We start from the raw sequence: 27134 nt of genomic DNA on the forward strand, positions 1-27134 counted from the left end.
ACCACACCAGAATCTGGGTAGAAGCATCCATGCTCTGGTGCTCTGTCTGGCTACAGGCGCAGGTGGAGGAGACAGAAGCGGTGCTGCCACAGGTGTTGCGGGTCTTCTTAACCATCGTAAGCCTCCCTCTGTCAAACTCCACTCTGCTTTCAATCAGTAGAATGTCATTTCCAGGTAGAGGTAACACCTGCTACAGTGAGTTAGCAGAATTTATTCAACAGCTTATGTGGGCCTCTAATAGCCATTGAGAGAGTGATCCAAGAGAAGAGTCTTGTCTTAAAACCAGTGACTTTATTTTCCTATAGTGTATAAATGTCTGATATCTGAACTCATTTATAAGCAATTCACAAATGCTTAACTATTTCTAAAACTGCCTAGTTTATATATTTTAAAGCCCGTGGTAAACAAAAACACTGGTTTTAATATATATTAGGTGTTTGGGTTACAAGGGAAGTGGTATTTTTTTTCCTCCACAGCTATTCAAATATTGGCCAGAATGTTCTGGGTGATGCACCTTTAACAAGAGAAAGGATGGAATATTAGAAGCAGAGAGTTCCAAGGCAGTGGATTTGGGCAGTTTGGGAGCAGAGAGGAAACAAACAAACAAAAACCCTTGCAGTGACATAAGTAGCACAGAAAAGAAAATGGGAACTGGTTGTGGAGGAGAAAGATAGCTAAAAGTTGCTTAAAGTATGTGAGAGAGGATAAGTATCAGAGAACTGAAAGTAAGTTGAAGAAAGAAAAAAGAAAAGAAACTAATACTCCACTAGTAGGACTAGTTAGGAACAAAAACAGCCCCTTGAGGGGAAAAAGGGGTTGATCCTGGTTCTGTCTTTTATAGGATGGAAGATGTTTAAGGGTTTAAATTTTTGTCTGATCTGCCTTTTCTTTCAAATATATTTTCCTTCTAGTGAGTGATTTCTTGTTTTCAAGGGACTAGTTATCTAGTTCTGGTTAGATGTAATTGAGGTTAATGGCCATTACTACTAGTAGTGAGATATGAGGCATATGTTTCTTACATGTGAGAGAGCTAGTATGTGTTCTATGTGAGAGAGGATTAGAGGTGACACTCAAGACTGGATTGGTGCATTTACAGGGGCTATGATTTCAAATGCTGCCAACTAATAGACCACCAGAGGAAAACTAGGAACAGAGAAATGTGGTGTTAAGAGGCCAAAACTGCAAGGTGCGCTGAGCACCAGCTGCAAGCTACTTGGTGCCTGATCCAGCCAAGTACTGTATCTCTTTTCTAGGCCCATATCCTGGGCAGACTTATGCATGTGTCTAATTCTGTGTACTGTGAATGGTCACATGGATTTCAATGGGATGACTCAGTATGTAAAATTAAATACTGGTAAGTCTTTACAGATCTGTGATTTTTACATACTTAATTTTACATAGTGAGTCGTCCCATTGAAATCCATGTGACCACTCACAGTACACAAAGTTAAACATGTGCATAAGTCTGCACAGGATATGGGCCTAGAAGAGCACTTAGGATCCATTGCTGAGAGAGAACTCAGCCAGTTACATGCAAGAGAAATGGTAGGGAGAAGAGACTTGTCAAGAGGGAATTTAGTGTTGCTCTTGCCTGTAAAATGTGCACATGCATATCTGAAACTGATGCCCTGAAAGAATTTAGCAGTACCAGGGAAGAGGAGTGAAGAAAAAGGAAATAATGAGCAGTGTTTAGAAATGGCTCTGACAAACTAGGACTAAGAATAGGATTTAGTTTAGCAGATTTGAAGGAAGGAGGTGAATTATTTTAGAAAAATTGCCATTTCTGTAAATTTGACATGTTTATTAGAGCTGATCAAAAATTATAAAAAAAATTCATGAAAATTTTTGAAATAGCTTTCTGCAGGCTTCACAAAAATGATTTTTCATAAAAACATGGATAGAAAATGTTCTTTTTTTGTTTCCCTCTCTTCCTTCCTCACCCTTTTTCCTTTTCCTTCCATTTCCCCCTTGTATTTGATAGTTTGAGAAGACAGCCCCAGAATCACTGGTGAGAGAACATAGGGACAAAAAGTATCAGAGGGGTAGCCGTGTTAGTCTATAAGGTGCCACAGGACTCTTTGCTGCTTTTATAGGACAAAAAGTCACTTACGTTTGAACAAGTTGATTCCTCCATTCTGCCCATCACCCTGTGCACTTCCAACTAGCAAGTCAACTCCATATTATTTGTCTTGATTTGTGTTGAGGGTGTTATGGAGGAAACTATAAACTCAATCACCCTTTCATTTGAGAAGACCACAGGAACTGGGGGGAGGCATAGCAAAAATGTTTCCCTCTGTGAATTTTCCTCCTGAACTGTTCTGTTGGGGTCTCCTCTTAAACAAGGGATGTGCAGGAAGCCACGGGCATCCACTCACTGTACTGGCTCTGGAGGCCCTCTACCCTGATTATCATCTATTGGTGTTCCTCAGAACACCCTTAAAGGAGTGGGGGGTGGGGAAGTTCACTGAAGATAGGGTTGCAAAAAGGTAACCCTTCTGTGGGGGGCAGAGGCTCCCTTGATCCCTTCCAGCCCTGTTCTGTCCAATCTTCCCCAGTTCATAGCACACAAGGTGTTCTTTGAGTCAAACAAACATTCAGAAGAAAGCCATGTCCCTTCACATACCCCACCCCTGAAGATGGAAAGGCCATTCTGAGGCAGCTTGTCTTCATCCCTGGTCTCCTGTGAAAAGAAATCGGTGTTTCTCGCCTGATGACGTACTCTGAAACTATAGAGTAGCACAAGACACCAACACATAATACATGGGTTTGTGTCTTTCATGGTGTAGATCCATCATAAGGGTGTGTGATCTGTGACCCGGGAGAAGGGGCTACCCAATAGGTAATGTCTGAGACATCCACAGCCTGTCCACAGCTAATTCCTCCTCCTCAATAATTGAATACACCTTTTCTCTAGGTAATAGCTTCCTTCACAGGTATAGGATGGGATGCTCTGCTCCCCCAAAAGCTTGTGAGAGGATGGCGCTAAGTCTGACATCTGAGGCATCTGTGTGCAGTATGAACTCCCAGGAAAAATGGGGGCTGAACAGCACGGGTGCCTGGCATAGTCGTGTTTTCAGTTCGCTAAAACTTCCTCGCATTTCTCATCCCATTGGATCCTCTTACTGTTGCTCCCTTTCATTGGTCCAGAGGGGGGAGGGTGCTGCAATTGAGGTGAAACCAAGGATAAACCTCCAGTAATATTCTGCCATTTGCCTCTTCATCTGGGGAATGGGATATGCTGTGAGGATCTGTACCTTGCTGACCACTGGTTTCATAAGGCCACCTCCTCTACAGTATCCCAAATAGGTTATTTCCTCTACAGCTAATCTACGTTTTTCAGGGTTGGCCATAAATCCAACATCCTACGGGCTTTTAACACTGCCTTTAAGTGCTGCAGGTGGTCTTACCAGGTAGGACTGTAGATGATTATGTTGTAGATGGAGCATATTGATGGTGGGGGCTGAGGATCCTGTTCATAAGCCATTGGAAGGTTGTGGCAGTTCTGTGGAGGCTGAAAGGCATAGTCTTAAATTAGAAGTGCCCAAAAGGGGGACGAGAAAGTTTGCTTTTGGGAGGATGCGGAGAAGGAAATCTGCCAATAACCTTTTGTTAGTTCAGTAGTACTCAGATGTTCTGCTGGTCCTAGCCACTCATCTACCCTTGGCACTGGGTACGTATTGCATTTGGAGATGGCATTAACCTTTCTGAAGTCAATGCAGAACCAAACCATCTGGTTTGGGAACAAGAACTATGGGGCTCCTCTATTCACTTTTGGATTTCACATTTCCTGCCCCCATCTCCAGCATCCTCGCACTTCCTCTCAGACTGTATCCTTTGTGGCAACAATTTAAGGATATCCCTGAGAACATTCTCCCTGGGCAGGTGGAGAATACAGTCGTAAAATCCTCGATCAATGGGACGATCTGCCTCCTTCGTACAGGAGAGCCCCTCACTCCCTGGAACTGTTGCCAGTTCTTGGCTGCTGGGTCCTTAGGGTCCTAATTTAGGTCCTTTTGGAGAGAGAGTTACCAGCAGGGCCTCCCATGTCTTCCAAAGTTTGAGAAGATTCACATGATAGACCTTGTTTTTTCTCCTCTTATATCATAGTCCATAGGCCCTGCCCGTCTGACCACTTCAAAAGGACCCTACCATCGGGTCATTAACGTAGACTTGGCTGAGGGTAGTAATAGAAGGAGATGGTCACCTGGTTGAAAAGTCCATAGTCAAGCCCCTCAATTATAATTTTTTTCCTGTGTGTGTTGGGCCTTTCCTCAAATTCTCCCTGGTGAACACCCCTGAGTTGTTCCCTTAACTGTAAGCCATATTGGGTTGCACGGAAGGCCTCCCATGTCTTGTTCCTCTCAACCTTCTCGTAGCAAGTCCAGGATCCCCCATGGTTGGCAATCATAAAGCAACTCAAATGAAAAGAGCCCGGTAGAAGCTTGCAGGATCTCACTTTTGGCAAACGGGAGTGGTGGAAGTAGCTGGTTTCACTGCGTTGTACTGTAAATGACAAAACATCTCAACATTTCCTTCAGCATCTTATTAAAGTGTTCTAGTAGGCCATCAGTATGCTGGTGGTACACTGAGATTTTCAGGGACTTGACCTTAAGAAGGGAGCATAATTCACACATTAAATGAGAAGTGAAGTTAGTCCCTTGATCTGTTAATATTTTACTGGGAAATCCCACGTGTGAGAAAAGTGTCAAGAGTCATTTCTGTGGCTTTTACAGAGCAAAGAGGAACAGCTTCCAGGTACCTGGTTGTGTAGTCGACAATCACTAATATGTACTGATGCCATGATGCAGTTTTTTCTAGGGGTCCAACCATGTTCACTCCAAGCCTCTCGAAGTGTCTCAATCAAGGGCAGAAGGAACAAGGGTGCCTAGCTGAACCTTTGGGTAGGAACAACAGTATTCTCTCACCTCATGATGCATGCCTGGGCCAACAGAAGCGGCTAATACCCAAGACAATGTCGGGTTTCTTCCCAGGTGCTAGCGCATAGTATATCATGCACAAACTGAAACACAGTCTGGCAGTACCTGTGCAGCACTAGCAGCTAGGCACTCAAACCCTGGTTTGTTGATTCCTTTCAATTTGGTAGAAGCACTCTTTCTTGAGTGTGAAGTGTGGGTACTGCCCACTATTCTGAGCTCTGTTACTTCTTCATTTATGGAGGCCAGTTGTTCATATGCATGGCTCAGTGTAGAGTCATTCCTCTGTTCTTGCACAAAATTCCCAGCTATAGGAGGACTTCCAGGTCTCAACTGCTCGCCTCTTCTTTCCCTGTGGGGGTCAGTGGCCATGTTGCTCGGGATGTTCCTTCCTCGAGATTGTCAACATCCTCAAGACTTAACAAGCTCCAGAAAACTGGTTGTAACAATTGGCCCAGGTTCTCCTTGCTACCCAGGCTCCTGTATTAATGACTTGCCAGAAAAAAAGGCCATTTCTGATCTATGATTATGGGGTAGGCCAATTTTCCTGCTAGGACTACCATTATCACTGTGGTATGGGCTCTCATGCTCAGTTGTAAACGTTAGCTACAGTATATATTGACAACGCAATGGATACACTGCTGGTGGATCAGATTCTTAGGAATGATGTCACCTCCCTCCATGGCCCTCCCACTTTTTGAAGGTGGACAGGCCTGGCTCATTCACTTTTTGCCATGGGCCTCCCCACCCCACCCCTGGCCAGGCTGGCAGCTGGAGCCCAGCCAAGGAGCCTGGGCAGCATGGGGTCCCATGCTGTGGATCTCCACCTGCCTGAGGTGGGGAAGGCCAAGCGCAGCCCCCAGCCTGTGTCCCCACCCCCCAGGCTCCCTGCCCAGGGCAGGAGGAGGGTCCTTACTAGTCCTTGATAGATGGACTAGTAAGTGGTCAGATAGCAGGTGTTGTCAGAGATGCATGAAAAATGGAATTTAATTACATGACACCACTACAACATGAAATATTGAAAACCAAAACATTATTTGTGGATCAAGAAACTTGGAGATTTCTAGGTAGAGAAGGAGTGAGGCTGTCAAAAGAAGAAAAGAGGGAAGAAATTAGGTAGAGAAGTAAAGATGATAGCATGACAGTAAGGTACGGCTTAAACTGTGTTAAATTATTTTAAAATCAGGCTAGCTTTCAGCAGCAGTCTAACAACACTTTTGCCCATTTGTTGTTTTCTTGTTTCCTTTAACATGTCAATATTATGTTTTTGTTATAAATGGAATGCTTGTTTATTTATTAAACATTTCCAGGGCTAATAATACCTCCGAGCTGAGTTTATTTAACAATACCTACCTACCATTTATTTACAGCACTTTCCATCAATATAACTCAAAGCACTTTTCAAAGAAGGTAAGTATTGTATCCCCATTTTATAGATACGAAATCTGAGGCACAGAGAGGAACAGCTAGGCTGATCTCAGTGGTGGCGGATGACAGAACAAGGAGAAGTGGTCTCAAGTTGCAGTGGGAGAGGTCTAGGTTGGATATTAGTAAAATCTATTTCACTAGGAGGGTGATGAAGCACTGGAATGGGTTACCTAGGGAGGTGGTGGAATCTCCATCCTTAGAGGTTTTTAAGGCCCGGCTTGACAAAGCCCTGGCTGGGATGATTCAGTTGGGGTTGGTCCTGCTTTGAGCAGGGGATTGGACTAGATGATTTCCTAAGGTCTCTTTCAACCCTAATCTTCTATGATTTGCCCAAAGTCACCCAGCAGGCCAGTGGCAGAGCTGGGAATAGAATCCAGATCTTCTGAGTCCCATCCAGCCCAGTGCTCTGTCTACTAGGCCACGCCTAATTGTAAACACTTTGACCTCTCTATTTATTCAGCCCAGGGGATAGCTATTGCTTTGCAGATAGGAAGTATTTCAAGTTATTACAACAGGGAAAACAACAAATGTCTATTGTTTAATTTTATATTTAAATGCACACATGCTTACATGTTTGCAAAGATAAAGAAAACACCCCCATAAATGCAGAGTATTTGGAGTGACATTTTTTTCATCAGCAGCTATTCACACAATAAACTGTGTTTGGGCTGAAGTCCCTGGAACAGGAAAAGGGCTGGAATGCTGGGAGTAGAAGGTTCTAGAGTAATTTGGGGGGAAGGAGGAAGAATCAAAGAAAGTGAAATGACTACAGCAGGAAGCCTATGATTTTCAGCAATGTGTCCCTTTTTGAGGGCTGTTAAATTCAGTGACTAAAAAGGTTGTGTTTTCAGAAGAAAGCAAGCTAAAACAAACAAGTACTTAAAATATCCATGTCATAAACAGATAGCTAAGGGTTAATGTTTCTTTTACCTGTAAAGGGTTAACAAAGGGAACCAAACACCTGACCAGAGGACCAATCAGGAAACAAGATTTTTCAAATCTCAAGGGAGGGAAGTTTTGGGTGTGTGTTCTTTGTCTCGTCTCTGTTGCTCTCTAGTCTCTGAGGGGATCACTCTATCTCCAGGCTTTCTAATCTTCTGTTTCCAAGTTGTAAGTACAAAGGTAGAAAGACAATAGACTTATATTGTTTTTTTGTATTTACATGTGTGTAGTTGCTGGAATGTTTTAAATTGTATTTCTTTTTGGATAAGGCTGTTTGTTCAGTTTTTTTTGTTTTAAGCCAATAACCCTGTATATTGTCACCTTGATACAGAGACCATTTTTATGTCTTTTTCTTTCTTTTTATATAAAGCTTTCTTTTTAAAACTTGTTGGATTTTTTTTCTAGTTGGGGCTCAAGGAGATTGAGTCTGCAGCTCACCAGGGAGTTGGTGGGAGGAATTGAAACAGGGTGATCTTCCAGGGAGGAAGTAACGAGGAGACAAGGGGAGGGGGTTGTTTCCCTTTGTTGTGAGACTCAGGGCATCTGAGTCTTGGGGTCCCCCAGGGAAGGTTTTGGGGAGACCAGAGTGAGCCAGCCACTGGAATTCCTGGCTGGTGGCAGCGCTATCAGATCTAAGCTGGTAATTAAGCTTGGAGGTTTCATGCAGGCACCCACATTTTGGACGCTAAGGTTCAGAATTGGGACTTATGCTTTAGGACAATCCATTCATTCCTGGAGTCACTATCTGGGGACAAAATCCATCTGGCATAAGCCTTGCTAGGGGATGGGAAAATGCCCCATTTAACATGTCCATCCTCCCTCCCCAACCTGATTCTACTAATTATGGACCTTTAGTAGCAGGTAATTATACTGTACACGTAGTATTCACTCTACATAGCAATTGTACAGAACTAACAAACTGCAATATACTATTCATATTAAATGCTACATTTCAGCGAACCAAGTTATTGTGCGTTTTGCTTGATTACACAGGTTGCATTGCTTTAACTCTACAAATTCAGGAGATTGTCTTCAATATTGTTCAACTGTACAGGAGCAAGAATGGAGCAGTCTCATTGGCAAACAGTATTTTAACTGCATAATTTTAGTTTATGGTTGAATGAGATAGCTTATTGAAAAACACTGTGCTGTATACACATCTTCCTAGAAACAACTTTCCCCCCGCCCTCTTGAGCATGCAGACAGCCACACAGTTGTAACATTCAAGTAGACCTTCATTATCCAAACTGCCCCATATGGATTTGTGGTGCTTTTCAGATACAACTTAGATAATGTTTTCACCCCTCAGACAGTCCCTACTCCAAAGACTGTACCATCTAAGCAGGGCCAGCTTTAGGCCAATTCCACCAATTCCCCTGAATCGGGCCCTGCGCCTAAGAGGGCCCCGCGCCCAGTGAGAATCTCTTCCCTGGCTAGAGGCGCCTTTTTAATTTTTTACTCACCTGGAGGCGCTCTGGGTCTTCGGCAGCACTTCGGTGGTGGGTCCTTCACTTGTTCTGGATCTTCGGCGGCACTTCGGCGGCGGGTTCTTCAGTGCTGCTGAAGAGCTGGAGCGAGTGAAGGACCCACCGCTGAAGTGCCACCAAAGACTCGGAGCACTGCCCAGTGAGTACAAGCCCCACGTGGTTTTTTTTTTTCTTTTTGTCTTCCTTGTCGGGGCCCCGTTGAAACTGTTCGAATTGGGCTCCGCGCTTCCTAAAGCCGGCCCTGCATCTAAGGGCATGTCTACACTTACCTCTGGAGCAATCGATCCAGCAGGGGTCAATTTATCGCGCGATAAATCTACTGCCAAGTGCTCTCCTGTCGACTCCTGTACTCCACCGGAGTGAGAGGCAGAGTTGATGGGGGAGCGTCAACAGTCAACTTACTGCAGTGAAGACACCGTGGTAAGTAGTTCTAAGTACATTGACTTCAGCTACGTTATTCATGTAGCTGAAGTTGTGTAACTTAAAGCGATCCCCCACTAGTGTAGACCAGGCCTTAGGCCCTGATCCTGCATAGGGATCTTCTTCAGGAAGTGCTTCATTAGGACTTCATGTATGTACAAGACTCTGCACTGGCAGATCCCAATGCAGGATTGGGGCCTAAAGACCCAATTCCACAAGTCTTCTTTGTGTAGTAGTCCTACCAAAATCAAGGGGTTGCAGACCAGGTCAAACAGAGGAGGAAGGATCAGAGGGGAAAGTTAGAAAGATATTAGGAAATAAGGATATTTGTTGGTTGGAGTCTACATTTACTACATATTTTAATATCACATTGAAAAGCTGCAGCTGATTTTTCATAGTACTTGTTTTGATATGATTTCATCTTGTTTCGTTAAGGCTCTTTGATCACTTGAACTTCATGTCTGAAGTTTTTCATATCTGCTGAACTTGGCACAAGTATACTAGGCAGCCTACACAGGTTGATGGGGTGGTTATTATTTGTACTTAGGTGGAGCAGAATGGAGGGGGTATCACTATTTTTAAATTTGGCCTAGGGCAACAGAAAGGATTAAAAGGAAACAACCATCAGAATCATGCAGTAATCCTTACCTGTTACAAACAACAGAATATTAAACGAAATGTTTTGAAATCCATTTGCTGGTGGACAATGAAAATCAAATCAGTTTCACTTTTGATTAGTCAGTTTCATTTTAATGTTTTCAGTACTGGAAACTTAGTTTTAAAACAATTTTAGGGTGGAATTTCCAAATAAGTTGTTGAGTCATTTTTATAAGCTTTTATGTTTAAAAGGAACTCATGCTTACAAACTGGAAACTATGAACCAAATTTAAATTGACATTGTTTAATCTGTTTAATAGACTACAGGGTTTTCCCAACTATCCTCCTTGAGAGGATGACTTTAAATGCATCTCTCAGTTATTACTGTTCTACCAGCCGAAAGTTAAAAAACAAAACACTTCAGTTTCTATCACTGTACATTTACCTAAATAATAGCAAAGATAGGAGAGTAGTCAGGTCACTGTCTACTGGTGTTACTGACTGCTGTCGCCTGGACCTGCTCTGAGCAGAATGGCTAGACAGCAGTCGGTCTACACTAGTGCTCCCAGTCCACTCATTGATGAGCGAGACACTTCATGAGGTAGAGGGGGAACAGTCTAGCAGACAAAGCCTATCTGTTTTCCTTTAAATGGACAACAGCTAGTAAGTAGCAGTTTATTTTGCAGTTTGCGAGGGGTTCTTCACTTTTGATCCAAAACTGATTTTACACAAGTATAGGATTTCTCCTTCAGCAGCCAGCTGAATGAGAGCGACAGGGTAAAAGCAACTGACGGAGCTTGTACAGTACTGTAGATTTACAATAGTTTCCTTCTCTTGTCTTACTTGTTGCACAGATCCCAAAGCAACCACCTCCTGCTAAGGTGCATGTCTTCCGGTTAACACTTGTATGTTGTTTTGGCCAGGGCGAGTCATCCTGTTTAAAACAGCCATTCCCTGTAACATACTAAAACGGTATCGCCGCAAGTGCTTTTTCTTCACTATAAATCAGATGCAACTTCGTTAGAAGGTGTTAGAAACTCAGCATGAGGCTCGCTTTGGAGAGCGCTACTTGACCCCAGCATTAGCGATAATAAAGGGAAACATCCACAGCCGCCGGCCAGCTATGCCGAGCCAGAATTTCGGAGGGCAGGAGCGCGCGGACGGGAGGTGCGAACTCTCGGGTTCTTCAGAACAGGCTGGAACCACAGTGCGGCCGGGTTTCCAGGGACGCGGTGGCAGCGCCCCGCAGCAGCCCCACGGGGGCGACTCACCCCGGCTCAGCACTGAGGCGTGTTCCCCGGGGCGCTCGCAGCTCCGGCATGGCCCGTGACAGAGACCCGGGGGAGAAGCGGGGTCACGAGCCCAGCAACGGTCCTCCTAGACCGTTTCCCCTCCGCAGGGGCAAAAGAAAGGACTTTGAGCGAGCGATAGCTTCCTCCCCACTCACTGTGGGCGCGGGTCTTCCGCAAGAAGCCGGGATAGGCTGAAAGGCGCTACGGGGCGTGCCCTGCGGCCCAGCGATATGCTGCTTATGGTAATGGGCGGGGCCTCGGGCCCAGACGCTCTCCAGTAGGCTGTAAGGTTGAAGGGGCGTATCCCCGGTGCTAGACGCGGTATGATAGGCTGCTTAGCGTGAAGGGGTGACTCCTGGCGGCAGCAGCCTCTAGGGGCTGAGGTCCGTCTCGGCGGTAGCGGCGGAAGTCTCGCGAGGGAACGTAGCCGGGATTTGGCGGCTGGCTGCCTCCCTCTCGCTGGCTGCGAGGAGCTGCCTGGTGTTTGTGTGGAAGGGGGAGGAGGAGAAGGAAGGGAAGCGAGAGGAGCCCGAGCCCCGTCTCCTGCCCGCCGAGGGGAGCGGACCGGACCCCCCGGTCGCTCGTCCCCTTCCTCGCCCCGCCATGGCCTCGGGAGACACCCTGTACATCGCCACGGACGGCTCGGAGATGCCGGCCGAGATCGTGGAGCTACACGAGATCGAGGTGGAGACCATCCCGGTGGAGACCATCGAGACGACCGTGGTGGGCGGCGACGAGGACGAGGACGAGGAGGATGAGGATGAATGCTGCGAGGAGTGCGGCCCGCACCACCCGCCCCATCACTATCACCACCACCACCAGCCCATGATCGCGCTGCAGCCGCTCGTGTCGGACGGAGACCCTAGCGGAGCAGGCGGCGGCGCGGGTGGCGGCGGCGGGGGGCAGCTCCACCTGCACCATCACCAGGAGGTGATCCTGGTGCAGACCCGTGAGGAGGTGGTGGGGGGAGACGACTCGGACGGGCTGCGGGCCGACGACGGTTTCGAGGACCAGATCCTCATCCCGGTGCCGGCCCCCGCCGGGGAGGACGAGTATATCGAGCAGACCCTGGTCACCGTGGCCGCCGCCGGTAGCAAGAGTGGTGGGGGTGGCGGCTCGTCCTCGGCCGGAGGCCGCGTCAAGAAGGGCGGCAGCGGAAAGAAGAGCAGCAAGAAGAGTTACCTGAGCGGGGGAGGCGGCGGTGGGGCCGAAGGCGGCGGAGGCAGGAAATGGGAGCAGAAGCAGGTGCAGATCAAGACCCTGGAGGGAGAGTTCTCGGTCACCATGTGGGCCTCGGGTAAGTACGCACCGGGCCCCTCCCTCCCCGGGCCCTAGGCCCCGCCGGGCGCCCACCAGCTCTGCCGGGCCGGTTTTGTTTTGAAGGGAGGCCATGTTTTGATGTGTGTGATGGGCGCCGCCATGTTCATCGCCAGGGCAAGTATGGCGGCTCCCCCGAAAAGATGGCGGGGTCTGCGCTGCTGCTGCTCCTGCTCCTGCTCCTGCCCGGCTCCGGCGGGGGGAAGGAAAGATGGCGGCGGCCGCCAAGATGGCGGCGGGGGGGAGGGGGAGCGAGAGGGAGGCAGCGCGCTGCTGGCTCCTGGACTAGGCCGCAATGGCGTAGTTTCTGCAGCAGGGGGAGGCGGGGTGTGCGGGCGGACACGGTGCGGGGTGAACCCAGCCTCCTTTCCTCGCCCCCCATTGGCTCCATCTCCACCCCCCCGCTTCTCTTTCTCCCCGGCTCTGTCTCCTGCCATCGGCTCTCTCTCTTCCTACTCCCACTCCTCCGCGTCGGCTCGCCGCCTCTTCTCCCGTTGCCGCGCCGGCTCCCTCGCAGCCGCCTCCACCAGCGCCCCGTCCCGCTCTGCCTGCCGGTTCCCTCCCCTCCCCTCCCCTCTGGCCGCCGCACACCCGGGGCCCCATTGGGCTGCATTTTAATGCTGAACATGGGCCGCAGCCCCGGATGACGCGTGTACTTCAGCCCGTGACCGTTACATGAGGGGGGCGGAGGAGGATAAATGGCTACCGCCTGCCTCAGCTCTCATGCTGCAAGTTGGTCGGCAGGGCAGTGGTAGCGTTACGGCGCTGCCTGGCGAGGGGTGGATGCCTGTACCCCATTGAGGCACTTAAAACTTCTCTCGTTCTAAGTGAGCCCTGTGGGCGAGCCAGCCCTGCTGTGCCTCTGCACTGAGTCAAGCTCTTTGCAAGAGGGGCTGAGTGTGGGTGGATCCTCTGCCTGACATGAGGGTGGAGGCTAAGAGAGGAAAACACCTTTCTTAGATTTTTTGGGGGGCGGGGGAGGGTCGTCTTCTGTCTATATCTAGTGGGTGCTCAGCTACCGAAGTGTTAGTGGCCTTAGAAATACCCAGGATAGGAGCCTGGATCTCTGTCAGTGGCACTGCAGGAAGGGGGTGGATCTTATGTCAGAAAAGCCTTGGTCCCTGGCAGCATCTTGCATGGGGGAGGGTTTGGCTGTAGATCCTGTCTTACGCTTGGAGATGTTTCAGCTCTGCCTTTTCCCATTTGATAATAACTGTGTCAGAAGCTTTTTCAGTTCATCTCTGTATTAGGGGAAAATACAAAAAAAATTCACCTGTCAAAGATTCTTAGAAAATAAATGTAAAATCCAGCATGATACAAGATTTTAACCTTTTATGATAGGGAGAGTGGAAGGTTGTGTCTGCAGGGTTAGGAATCAACCTGATTTTGTTTCTGGCTTTGCTAATGTCTTCTTTTATTTCAAATATTGTTTTCTCCCCCTTACTTTTGAAGTGTTTTGTAGATTTCTGGAAGAGGGAGGCAACCTAATTTATTGTCCATCAATGCAGAATTCTTACTGTCTTCTCTGTAAGAATCACATTAACACCTGCCCTCCAGCAAAATATATTAGTAAATCAGTTATTTGCTAAAACTGTGTATATGTATATATGTGTACACTGTTCATGAAGAGCTGGCTGTTGTAATGTGATTGTTGTATGAGTCTCAAGGAAGAGATTGGAATTCCATCTTCCACTGATAACTTCTTCTAACCTTGAGTGTTGTAATAACTTGAACAAAATTTTATACTCTGAATTTTAACTCATAGAATGCAACGGTGGTCAAGCAGGTAGAAGAGACAGTGTGAACAAAACATACATCTTAACACACCTGCCACTGTAAGCTGTGTAGTGTAGCCAGAGCCTATTTCTAGTTGTGGTCAATTGAAGGTACTGTTAAGATAGCTGAAAACAAATGACTGGGGGACAACTGAGTAAACAGGCTGCAGGAGATTGTTAAAATCTGTTAGCAAGTGCTAGTGTGCATTTGAATTCTGCACTTCAGAGTGCCCAGTAGGTTGCTTGCTTAAAGCTTGTTATACATACAGATTAGTATTTGGTTTAAATGAAGTACAATAGATATAATGAATGAGTCTGATACCCTGATGTAAAACTGGTTTAAATGAGAGAAACTCCATTAATTTCAGTGGACTCTGTTCCTTATGCCAATAAGGAGAATCTGTCTCTGTTTGTAACAGTTTATCAGAGATTTTAAATTATACTGGCATAACTAACCGCTTCATGTATTTAGACTGTAATCTAATGGTGTTCGGTGCTTATTTTTTAATTATAGTAATAGTCTTCTTGCTAGAAATGAGGGCTACTTTCTTTATTACGGCTGATCTACACTAGGAATTTACTGGCATAGGTGCATCTCTCAGTTGTAGTATGAGTATTGGATATGAAAAATTCACACCCCTGGGAGACATAGCTGTGCTGGACAATGGAAGAATTCTTCCGTACACCTAGCTTCTGCCTCTTAGGGAGGTGTATTACACAGATGAGAGAGCCCCTCCTGTCAATGTAGACATTACCTATGCTGAAGTACTACAATAGTGCATTTGTGTACAGTGTAGTTGGCTGCAGCAACATGTCGTTACTGTTGTGAGGGCCATCGAGACTATTCAGTAGGCTAGTCCATCCCTTGTGTGACTTATAGTCCTGAGACTTAATTAAGTCTGTTTTCGGAAGTTCCAGATTATAAACAGAATGGATACCAGAATAACTCCACAAGAAGCGTACCCAAAAACTCCATCTCCCTTAACAGGGTAGAAGTGTGTTAGTAGTATACTGTTATCACAAAAGATAATGAAATAGGACATTTGACACTGCATATTTCAACTAAACAAGATTTAAATTAGTGGCTTTTAAGTGTTTTGCACCATTGCACAGTTTTAACTTAAATTGGGTCAGACTGTGGAACAGGTCCGTAATTACCTGGTAAGCTTCATCTCAGACATAGAAATTTAGTAAAAAGTTCATCAGAGAGAAAAATAAACAAGTGGTTTGTCAAGATATGGATTCTGTGTGGCTTGCATCTGGGGGTTTCAGAGAGGAACAAGGACACTTTGCCTTCAAACACTGTCAAGCAGTGGTCTCCAGCCTTTTTACGTACAAGATCACTTTTTGAATTAAAGTGCAACCCAAGATCTACCCTGCCCCTTCCCCGAGGTCCCGCCATACTCAAACACCCCTCCCCACATCAATTGCTCTCCCCCACCCACCACTCACTTTCACTGGGTTGGGGTTCGGGAGGGGGCGTGGACTCTGGCCAAGGGGTTCAGAGTGTGGGAGGAGGATCTGGGCTGAGCCTGGGAAAGGGGTGCAAGCTCCATGAGGGAGTTTTGGTGCAGGAGGGGGCTCTGGGCTGGGGCAGAGTGGTGGGGTGTGGGATCCAGGAGGGGGGTCAGGGCTGGGTTTGGGATATATGCTCTGGGAGGGAATTTGGGTTCAGGAGGGGGCTCTGGGCTGGGGCAGTGTGTTGGTGTGCAGGTGGGGGTATAAGGTGCTAGCTCCAGGAGGAGGGTCAGGGATTCAGGGTGCAGGAGGGGGTATGGGGTGCTGGCTTTGGGAGGGGGCCCAGCTGGGGCAAAGGTTTGAGGTGCAGGAGATGGTATGGGGGGTTGGGGTGCGAGCTCCTGCCAGGGGAAACTTACCTCAGGTGGCTCCCAGTCGCAGCACAGTGGGGCTAAGGCAAGCTCTTGACCCCATGATGCTCCCAGAAGCGGTCCATGTGCCCCAGGGGCAGTGCATATGGCTCCTTGTGCTGCCTCTCTCTTCAGGCACTGCCCCCTCAGCTCCCATTGGCTGCAGTTCCCTGTTCCCAGCCAATGGGAGCTGCGGGGGCAGTGCTTGCAGGCAGGAGCAGTGTGCAGAGAGCCCAGCCTATCATAGTTTCCCCCACCACCACCCTCGGGCTGCAGAGGCATGTTGACTGCCTCTGGAAGTAGCGTGGGGGCAGGGCGGGCAGGGCAGGCAGGGAGCCTGCCTTAGTGACAGCCCCACTATACTACTGGACTTATAGCAGCTAGAGACTGTGATCAACTGGGAGAGATTCCAGGATCGACCAGTCGGTCACAATTGACCGGTTGGTGACCACTGCTGTTGAGCAATATAAATGAACAGCACGTGCCATTTTCCAGTGCTGTTAAAGTGATTGATAAACCAGTGTTGTTAAATTTAGGGCTCAAATCTTTCCTGCAAATGAGCATTGCCTTACATCTTCTAAAATTATGCACGTATAGTAATCTATTAGATGTTATCCTTTGTACCTAGGAAGTTGAATGTTTAGTTTTGTTGTATAGTTAAGTCAGTTGCAGCAGCACTGTTGGTAACCATTTAGGCTCTTCATAAAAGTGCTCTGATGTCTCCTTTTGTATTCTGCTGTGTCAGAACTTGGCAAACACAAGGTTGGTTTTAAATAAAATGTTAGTTTGAAAACAGTAATGCTTTATGGCAGTTCTTGAAGCTAACTTCAGCTTTGCATCTGGGACTTGCTTCCTTTCATACGTGTGGAAGGACAATGGACAATGAGCTCTGATCTTTTAAATATTTCTTCAAATATTTGAAAATTACTATAAACTCTTCAAGCATATTCCTACACTGAGTAGCCTCTCTGCACTGTCCATAGTTTCTCCAACGTATCCGTTGGGTGCCATTCATGATCAGAGAAAATCGTTTGTGTGGTGAATGGTACTGTTTGTTTTAGTGAGGAAAAGGCCCTGATTCTCTTCTAAACCGGGAAAATTCTGCAATTTTTTGTGGCACGAGAATGCACACTTGTTTTTTATAACTAGATCTGTTGCTTTTTGTTATACCTGTTTTCTGTTGCTGGCTTCAGACCCCACTGTATTATTTCAAATATATACTGTAGTAGCACCCAGAGGCTGCAGTCTGGATTGGAGCCTCGTTATGGTAGGAGCTATGCAAACAGTTTGTTTTTTTCCTTTCTATAATGAGTCAAGTTGCCTCTCTCTCTTTCCCCCTCTGTGTTTCTTTGTTTCCCTGACACCTTACAACTTTTGTTTTCTGGCAATGTGTATTCTGCTTTCTCTCCACTCTAGTCCTATTCCTGTCTCATTCCAAAACTTAATCACTACCATACTGTTTATCTGATCACTCTCCTTCCATCAACCACCCATTCACACAGTCAACTAGAGGGCTTGGGAATTTTATCTGATGCCTTATAGCCAGAGGTTTAAACCTATGAGCCAAAGACTGATAAAGATAACCAGAGGCCCTGTCTCACCAAGCTATTGCATCTGGAGTCCTCCCTCCACTGGGTGGAAAGGAGAGGATGTCAGGATTTCTACTGTTGGGTGCTGTTTCTGGGCTGTGGTTGATTGCAGTCTTTCATACTAGCATCTTGCTAAAAGGTGCCTGATAAATTTGAAGTGGTAGCAAGGAGAAGGAATAACTAGATGCTTCCTGGTTGTAGGGAGAATGGGTTGGGGAAATGAGATTCTACGCCTACCTCCTCCCCAGCATCATAGCTACCTCTGCCTCCACTCTCCCAGCTTCGATTTGAGTCCTTGTCTTCAATGAATAGGGCCAGTGCTGGGTTCTGGATAGTAGCAGTAAAAACTTAACGAAACCCCAGTCAGATTGCACTCTTACTGAAGCTTGTCAAAGCTCTGAGCAGCACTGGAGTTGTTTACAGACTGGGGAAGACAGTACTGAAACTGTGGCTCCAGAAAGAGTTGTTGTTTTAAACACTAAGCTTAGAACACTAGGGCCTGGTATACACACACTGCATGGATTCAACTAAATTAGCCTCTAAATTGTAACTTACTTCTGTGAGGCCTCTTAAAACAGGATTGAGCAGCTAAAATTGATTTGGCTTAATTTGGTAATACCACCAAAGAGTTGCATTGATTCAGTTACATTTTGCAATTTCCGTGAGTAGACCAGTCCTAAGCCATCCCATTCAGCTGTTGAGCATTGTGTTCAAAAACACACTTTCAAGTGTCATATGCTCAGACAGGAGTTGACATAAAGATTACTCCTGGGGGAATTCTGTGCCTGTGCAGAATTCATGTGCCCCGCTCAGATTTTTTTTTTTTTTTCCCCACCTTCTGCAGCATATGGATTCTGCTGGAGAGGTGCTGCGGTTACATTTTTTGCCCACCAGGGGCTGCTGTGGTGCCAGAAGAGATGACAGCCAATGGGTGGAGCGGAACAGGGAAAAACAGAATTCCTCACAGCGGGGACAGAGCAGGGCACGTGAGGCTGCTGGGGACGGAGTGTCACAGACTGGGATTCAGAAGGTCTAGTGGGGGGGACAGACTGGAGTGTGGGCTCAGGAGCTAGGGGGGGGGACAGCATTGAGCCAGGAGTTGAATGGGAGGGGGCTGCAGAGACACATGGGGATGGGAGAGGGGAGGTTGCAGGGACACATGGGGATGAGGCAAATTATCTGCCTGACTGAATGAGAGAGGCTAGGGATTAGCCAGGGTCTGCATGGGTTAGGCTCCCCAACTCCCTACCAATCCACCACCACCACAACAAAAAAAAAAAAAACACCAAAACCCTGTTCCATACTTCTCCGACCCACACGCAACAGCCCTCCAGGTTCATTCCCAGGCTCCTTCCCTCTCCCTCAGCCTCTCCCTCTGCCCCTGACTCCCCGAAGCCTTTGCTTCTGAGGGAAGTAGGAAATATGTTCCTGTTCTGTAGTTTAATATAGAACTTTGAGTAATTTATTTAATGTGCCTCGTTAGGAATCTATTTGTCAAAAAAAACATTTCCTGATTGTTTTTTGGTGGGGAGGTGATCTGTATTGTTACATATCGAGTATCAGAGAGGTAGCCATGTTAGTCTTGATCTGGAAAAGCAGCAAAGAGTCCTGTGGCTCTTTATAGACTAACAGACGGACAAACTGGGTATTCACCCACGAAAGCTCATGTTCCAATATGTCTGTTAGTCTATAAGGTGCCACAGGACTCGTTCCTGCTTGTATTGTTACAGACATACTTGCTGACAGGTGTTTTGAAATAAATTATCAAACTAATTGAAACTGGCGTGGTTATACACCTCAACCTTGATATAACGCTGTCTTCAGGAGCCAAAAAGCCTAACTGCGTTATAGGGGAAACTGCGTTATATTGAACTTGCTTTGATCCACTGGAGTGCGCGGCCCATCCCCTGCGCACCCCCCCCCTACCACGTTATAGCCGAATTCATGTTATATTGGGTCACATTATATCAAGATAGAGGTGTATTGTGTGATTTTTTGACAAATAGAAATACCCTGGGAGTACCAGATGTAGTTAGTTCATAGCTCATAGGATGAAGGGACATATTATGATATCTAGTCTGACCGTCTGCGCAAGCAGGCCCGATCCCATACCATCCACTTCTTAACGAACCTAACTATGTCGAGTTATTTAGTCTTCAAATTGCGGTTTGAGACTCAAGCTGCAGAAGATTCCACCAGTGCAGAGGAAGACGAAAAACCTCCAGGGCCTCTGCCAATCTGCCCTGGAGGAAAATTCCTTCCCGACCCCAAATATGGCGATCAGCTAAACCCTGAGCATGTGAGGAAGACTCACCAGCCAGCACTAAGCAAAGAATTCTCTGCAGTAACTCAGATCCCATCCCATTAGTAGTCTGAGAGGGCCAAAATACATGAACTATAAAAATTGTAGTATTCTTGGTAATTTTATGGTTCCATTTCAGTGGGCTTCCTGAGTTTTATTATGAGACTTTATGCTGAAGTTAAAGGCTGGGTCATTTAAAGTTCAGTTTAAGATTATGCTCAGCCTCACATCACAGCATCTAGGAGGTTTTGACTCCTGACTTTTCTGGGTTGTTTTTCCCTCTCCAGCATCTAGTGCTGCCTGTCATTAGGAGTACAGGAATTGCCATACTCACCAGACCAGACATCTAATTCAGGAAGGTGCCTGATTCATAGTTTAGGAAGGTGCAAAAATCTCCAGGTAATGGACAACTATGGAATAAGATGCTTATTGGAGAACTTATTCCCAACTGAGGCAAGTAGTGATTGGCCTGTATCCTAAAGCAGAGGACAATAACCTTTTTTTAATCCTAATTCATAAAACAGTGGATGTTTTGGGGATCCTTAAGTATTAATCTGCTGTTGGATTTGTGACCCTTTCACAGACTAACTGTACACTATAAATATTTTCTTTCCTCTGTTTTAAATGTAATGTCTTTCAATTGTGAGGGTAAATCTCACACTTGTAACATTAATTATTTTAAATACCTATCAATTTGCTTCTCACTTGATTGTTTCTAAACTAGAGTCCTAGTCTTCCAGTTTGTAGTCAACTTGTTTTAGTTATTTTAATCATCTATTTAAAACTAAATATAATGCATAATTAACATATAGGAGAAAGGGTGTTTTTTGTTAAAGGTTCAGTTAAAGACTTGCGCCTTGCAATTAAAATGAGAGCACACACCTCATAAGTCCTCCAGCAAAACAAAAGATCAGACTTTTCTCTCCCCTTAGAAAGATTAGGAACGTGAACTTTTCAGAACTCCTGCATACATCATTAAGAATCAGATACAAACCCATCTTAAAAAATCCTTTGTAGATGGTTCCTTTTCATATTTATACCTTTAAGATTGCAGCATCCTGCACAGCACTGAAAGGTTAGGGTCCCATGGGCTGTATATGTTATGAGGAGTTGCTGTTTCTATGCTCAGGAAGAGGTTAAGCAACCCCATGAAAAACAGAAAAAATGTTTTGTTTTGTTTTTTGCCATTTTCCATTGAAAATTGGAATTTTTACTTGAGCCTCAAGTAGCTTTAAAAAGCTTGTGCCATCTCCATATGTGAGGTAGCAGTTACTAAAATTGGGTTGTAGTGGAGATGGGGAGCTAAGGCATGAATTGATTAGAATGACTTAAGTTAAAGTTGGTATTTTTTCAACTGCCATAGTTGGAAATGAGTCCACCACTGTATAGGTGGGCACCCATCTTTCCAGTGGTGGCTAGCATTCATTTCTAGCTCTGGCAGACAGAGAAAAAGTGCCTTCAGTCTGGTGTGGATTGTTTAGACAAAAGCAGTACTCTTTTGGTACCAATCCAGGACTTAGACCAGTGTGAGATTTCCTGTACTAAAGTCTAATTTTCAAACACTCATTAATAGATGGTGCATATGTGAATGGGGGGGAAGAACACATCTTGAGCATTTGCTTAGTAGCTGAAGTTGTGTTCTGCTTTGCTTAATGCTACTTTATTGGCTTAGTTTTTTAAAATAAAATCTTGGTGCTTTTGCTCTGTTACAAGGGGGGTGTGAGAGCATAGACATGCATGAAAACACTACTTTTGGTGCCTTACGCACGTGTTCTACTCTTTATTGCCACTCTTCCTCCATTTTTTGACCTCCCGTTTTTACTTTTTTGGACCAGGTGGCCTTCAAGATTAGCCCCAGGTGGAGTGTAACAAAATGCTGTCTGAAGGTGACAAATGTTTAAACTGTTGTTGCTTGGCTAGGGAGGAGCAGACTGGTCGCCTCAAACCATTGAGGTTTCTGGCTACTGCTGCAACGTGTGTATCTTGGAATAATTATAAGTGGTGGAAGAACTTCTGTGCAAGGTGGACTGCATACTACCTTGATCACTAATTGGTAGTCCACCTTAAGGGAGGATGAAGTCGCAGTACCAACCAGTTCCCAGATCCTTACACTGCATCTTTCTTCTCCCTTGCACTGGATGTTTGTTGACATGGAGAGGTAATCTAAGTGGCATTGTCATGTTTCATGGTGGCCTCACATAAATGTTGAAGTCAAACCATGACAAGATAAATATGTGCAGCACTTGATCAATTCATGCATCTCTAGTGATCTGATACATCAGGTTGGGTGACCTGGGCAGAGAAGTACCCTGTTCACAATATGTGCAATGCACGTTAAAACAACCAAACAGTCAATTAGGTAAACAGTAGATGAGGCAGAATGGAACTTGTAACAAGAAGTTTGGCACAAAAGTAGAGAATTTAATAAGCTAGCAACAATTCTTTTTTTCCAAACATAATAACTAAGAAGCCTTTTGCCAGAAGAGATCAGTGAACAGAGGCCACAGATGTGCTGTACCAGTCCTGCCACAGAAATCTGTTTCTATGCCTTTTAACCATTCTTGCCATTGTCCAGGACAGTGCAGAAAGTCAGCATGTTGCAGGAGATTGTGATTCTGATGGCAAGGCTTGAAGAGAACATTACTATTAGCAGAGGGTCCTATGTATTCCCCAGCCACTGAAATCATTCTTTATCACAGAATTTTATTCCAGAATTTTAACTTTTTAAAAACAAATATTCTAACCTTGTGATTATGTAGATAATATTGAAAAGGTAAATTGAGCGTAAGGGGATGGAATGTTGTCTTCCTGAGTTTACAGAAGGCCTGAAACAATAACTCTCAGTCAGGAGATTCAAAGACTGCAAAATTTGTGGCATCTTGGGGATTGGTAGGGGAGGGAGGGATGCAAAAATTTGGCTTTTTTGCTGCAGAATCTGGCATTTAATGAACCAAGCAACCAGTGACTTTCTGTCTTGTCCTCTTGGGAGTTTCCTGCAGCTCCCTTACGTTCTCCAGTTTTCCTAGAAGTGGAATTTATTTGAATTACAGTATTTTCTCCCTGCTCTGTAATTGATGGAGCCAGATAACAAGGCTCTGGAAAAAAACAGGTCATGGAAATGAAGGGTATCTAATGGAGAGCTAAACAAAAATACTGTCTGCGGAAGTTAAGGGTTCTTTTCATAGCACTTGGGAGTGTTTGCTGTAGAATTTTGTCCTGTTGCGCCACAGAGTACAGAGGACTCTAATTATCGAACCTAATAAACGTGACCATTTCTACTATTCCTTCCGAACTGGCTGGCTGCCACTTGAGAAGATATTTGGACAAGGTAATCTCTACCCTTTCACTTTCCAGATAAAATGCAACAACAGAATCCTTGTAATGTCACTATAATTTAAAGTCTGGCATACAGAGTGGAGTTGCACCAAAATCAGTGAAATACATTGCATGATAGGGGGTGTCTTCACAACACAGTTAGAATCATAGACTATCCGGGTCGGAAGGGACCTCAGGAGGTCATCTAGTCCAACCCCCTGCTCAAAGCAGGACTAGTTCCCCGCTAAATCATCCCAGCCAGGGTTTTGTCAAGTCTGCCCTTAAAAACCTCTTAAGGAAGAAGATACCACTACCTCCTTAGGTAACCCATTCCAGTGCTTCACCACCCTCCTAGAGAAGAAGTTTTTCCTAATGTCCAACCTAAACCTCCCCCACTGTAACTTGAGACCATTACTCCTTGTTCTGTCATCTGGTACTACTGAGAACAGTCTAGATCCATCCTCTTTGGAACCTCCTTTCTGGTAGCTGAAAGCAGCTATCGAATCCCCCCTGATTCTTCTCTTCTGCAGACTAAACAATCCCAGTTCCCTCGGCCTCTCCTCATAAGTCATGTGCTCTAGCCTCCTAATCATTTTTGTTGTCCTCCACTGGACTCTTTCCAATTTTTCCACATTCTTCTTGTAGTGTGGGGCCCAAAACTGGACACAGTACTCCAGATGAGGCCTCACCAGTGTCGATTAGAGGGGAATGATCAAGTCCCTTGTTCTGCTGGCAGTGCCCCTACTTATACAGCCCAAAATGCCATTAGCCTTCTTGGCAACAAGGGCACACTGTTGACTCATATCCAGCCTCTTGTCCACTGTAACCCCTAAGTCCTTTTCTGCAGAACTGCTTCCTAGCCCTTTGGTCCCTAGTTTGTAACAGTGAATGGGATTCTTCCGTCCTAAGTGCAGGACTCTGCACTTGTGCTTGTTGAACCTTGTCAGGTTTCTTTTGGCCCAATCCTCTAATTTGTCTAGGTCCCTCTGTACCCTCTCCCTACCCTCCAGCGTATCTACCACTCCTCTCGGTTTAGTGTCATCTGCAAACTTGCTGAGAATGCAGTCCTCGCCACCCTGCAGATCATTAATGAAGATATTGGACAAAACCAGCCCCAGGACTGACCCTTGGCGTACTCTGCTTGAAACTGGCTGCCAATTAGACATGGAGCCATTGATCACTATCTGTTGAGCCTGATGATCTAGCCGACGATCTAGCCAACTTTCTATCCACCTTATAGTCCATTCATCCAGCCCATACTTCTTTAACTTGCTGGCAAGGATACTGTGGGAGACCGTATCAAAAGCTTTGCTAAAGTCAAGGAATAACAGATCCACTGCTTTCCCCTCATCCACAGAGCCAGTTATGTCCTCATAGAAGGCAATTAGGTTAGTGAGGCATGACTTGCCCTTGGTGAATCCATGCTGACTGTTCCTGATCACTTTCTCTCCAGATGCTTCAGAATTGATTCCTTGAGGACCTGTTCCATGATTTTTTTCCAGGGACTGAGTTGAGGCTGACTGGCCTGTAGTTCCCCAGATCCTTCTCTTTCCCTTTTTTAAAGATGGGAACTACATTAGCCTTTTTTCCAGTCATCTGGGACCTCCGCCAATTGCCATGAGTTTTCAAAGATAATGGCCAATGGCTCTGCGCAAACATCCATCAATTCCTTTAATGCCCTCGAATGCAGCACATCCAGCCCCATGGACTTGTGCTCATCCAGTTTTTCTAAATAGTCCTGAACCACTTCTTTCTCCACAGAGGGCTGGTCACCTTCCCACACTGTGCTGCCCAGTGCAGCAATCTGGGAGCTGACCTTATTCGTGAAGACTGAGGCAAAAAAAGCATTGAGTACATTAGCTTTTTCCATATCCTCTGTCACTGGGTTGCCTCCCTCATTCAGTGACTTTCTTCTTGTTGCTAACACAGCTGAAGAAACCCTTCTTGTTACTCTTAATATCTCTTGCTAGCTGCAACTCCGAGTGTGATTTGGCCTTCCTGATTTCCTTCCTGCATGCCTGAGCAATATTTTTATACTCCTCCCTGGTCATTTTCCATCTTCCACTTCTTGTAAGCTTCTTTTTTGCGTTTAAGATCAGCAAAGGATTTCACTGTTAAGCGACTATCATTCTCTTGTTTTCATTTACTATTCTTTCTACACATCAGGGTGTCTTTTTTTCCTGCAACCTCAATAAGGATTCTTTAAAATACAGTTAGCTCTCCTGGACTTCTTTCCCCCTCATGTTGTTCTCCCAGGGGATCCTGCCCATCAGTTCCCTGAGAGATTCAAAGTCTGTTTTTCTGAAGTCCAGGATCTGTATTCTGTCTGTATTCAAGTTAGCTCGAGCGTAATTTGAGTTACTGTTGTGAACACTTTTCCTTCATGCTAGTGTCACTAGGAGTTTGTCGGTGCCCAGCTTAAGATGTGTATCACACATATCCGTTGTACTGGAAATGTCCAGAAGGAAGAACTTCAACTTCAGGTATGGAGCTTTATCCAAACATCCTCTCTAATGTGTCCTCCGCAGAGACTCAGAATTCCATTTTGGATTGTCTGCATTATGCTAAATGTCCTCTTGCAATGTCTCTTTTGAGTCTCTTAAAGGCAGTATCTCTGTATGCCCTCTGTCATTTTTTGTTTGTTTGTTTTTTTGTGTTTTAGCAGTCATGTCAGCTAGATGAGTATTGGAACTACACTCTCTCCTTAAAGAGCTGGTAGTGCATTTTTCATGCTGATAAAGTGGTTCTTGGGGGGGCAAACCTGGCATTCATCCATGAAGTCAATTCTAGAGTCCATAAATCACAGGAGACAGTACACTCTAGTTCTATCCCATGTTATCGTTGAAAAGGTGTGGCACACCTGGCTTATGGACACTGTGCTAAAGATATGTTTAGTCAAATCCAAAATCTTGAGAAAATCAAGATAATCAAGGCTCTCACATGGCTGTAAGGGACAAAAGTCTTGAAGCCTGAAATATCTAGGTGCATCAGCTAGTGTATGAGATACAAGGCATAGATTGTCTTCACCCATGCCAATTACTGTAGAGTTAGTTGCTAATCAGCATATGGATTAGCCTAGTCTGGGTATGAGGCTCATTAGTCTTTACTCACCTTTGTGGTACTAGGATTTCTGGGGGCATATCCCATAGTTCTTTAAGAAGCTCAATTTACTGCAGCAGTATGCATCTTTCCCAGTGAATTGTGGGAGATGTTGTATGTCTTTCTGGACATGGTCAGCGGGGTGGGTAGTGGGAAGGTCCCTTCTGGCCCTGTATATATCTGATTCTGTGAAGACAGTGGGGGACTATCAGCACTAAGGTAGTTCAGTCTGCATTCCTACTACAAATGTTGGGTTACCAGTCAGACTGAAAGCCTGACTTGGGCTTTTGCCTGCAGCCCTACATGAACCAGCTAGCAAAGGTTGAAAGAGGTGTGTGTGCGTGTGAGGAAAGGAGTGTGGTTAGAGGCAATCCCTGAGTAAGAACCATGGCTTACAGAGAGATACCCTAACATCAGTAACTGGCTCTTTGGAAATGTATGCTTCCTAAGAAGATATCTCCCAAACAGCTACCTGGTGGTCTTGTTCATTCACTTATAAAGTACTTTGTAATAGAGATGCAAGCCTGATCTGTTGCTGTCTTGGGGAGGATATTAAATACTGTAGTGTCACAGGAACTGCTTTATGCATAGTTGTTTTTATTTGTTTTTGGTTAAATGGGAAAATTTTCTCACTCTAGGGTACATGCTGATGAAATTCCATTGTAAAAACTATAGAAACTACTGTGCTGAAACACTTATTACCTACCTGCCAGAAGGAAAATTTTGGGTAAGATCCACAGATAGTGTTGGTTTTGTTTGTTTTTGTTAG

At 45.5% G+C, this 27134-nt stretch overlaps 1 protein-coding gene across 1 annotated transcript in view; it reads left to right on the forward strand.

The window, feature by feature from the left end:
* Nucleotides 1–8957: 8957 nt before the first annotated feature.
* The window catches only part of YY1 (YY1 transcription factor), a 47886-nt gene continuing 29709 nt past the window's right edge, over nt 8958–27134 (forward strand). Inside the window, exon 1 of the mRNA XM_032763486.2 lies at nt 8958–12397. Within this exon, the coding sequence (XP_032619377.1) occupies nt 11704–12397 (694 nt within the window). The 5' untranslated portion in view covers nt 8958–11703. The remainder of the gene's footprint in view (nt 12398–27134) is intronic.

Source organism: Chelonoidis abingdonii, chromosome 4 (genome assembly GCF_003597395.2).
Source record: "Chelonoidis abingdonii isolate Lonesome George chromosome 4, CheloAbing_2.0, whole genome shotgun sequence".
NCBI classification, from domain to species: domain Eukaryota; kingdom Metazoa; phylum Chordata; order Testudines; family Testudinidae; genus Chelonoidis; species Chelonoidis abingdonii.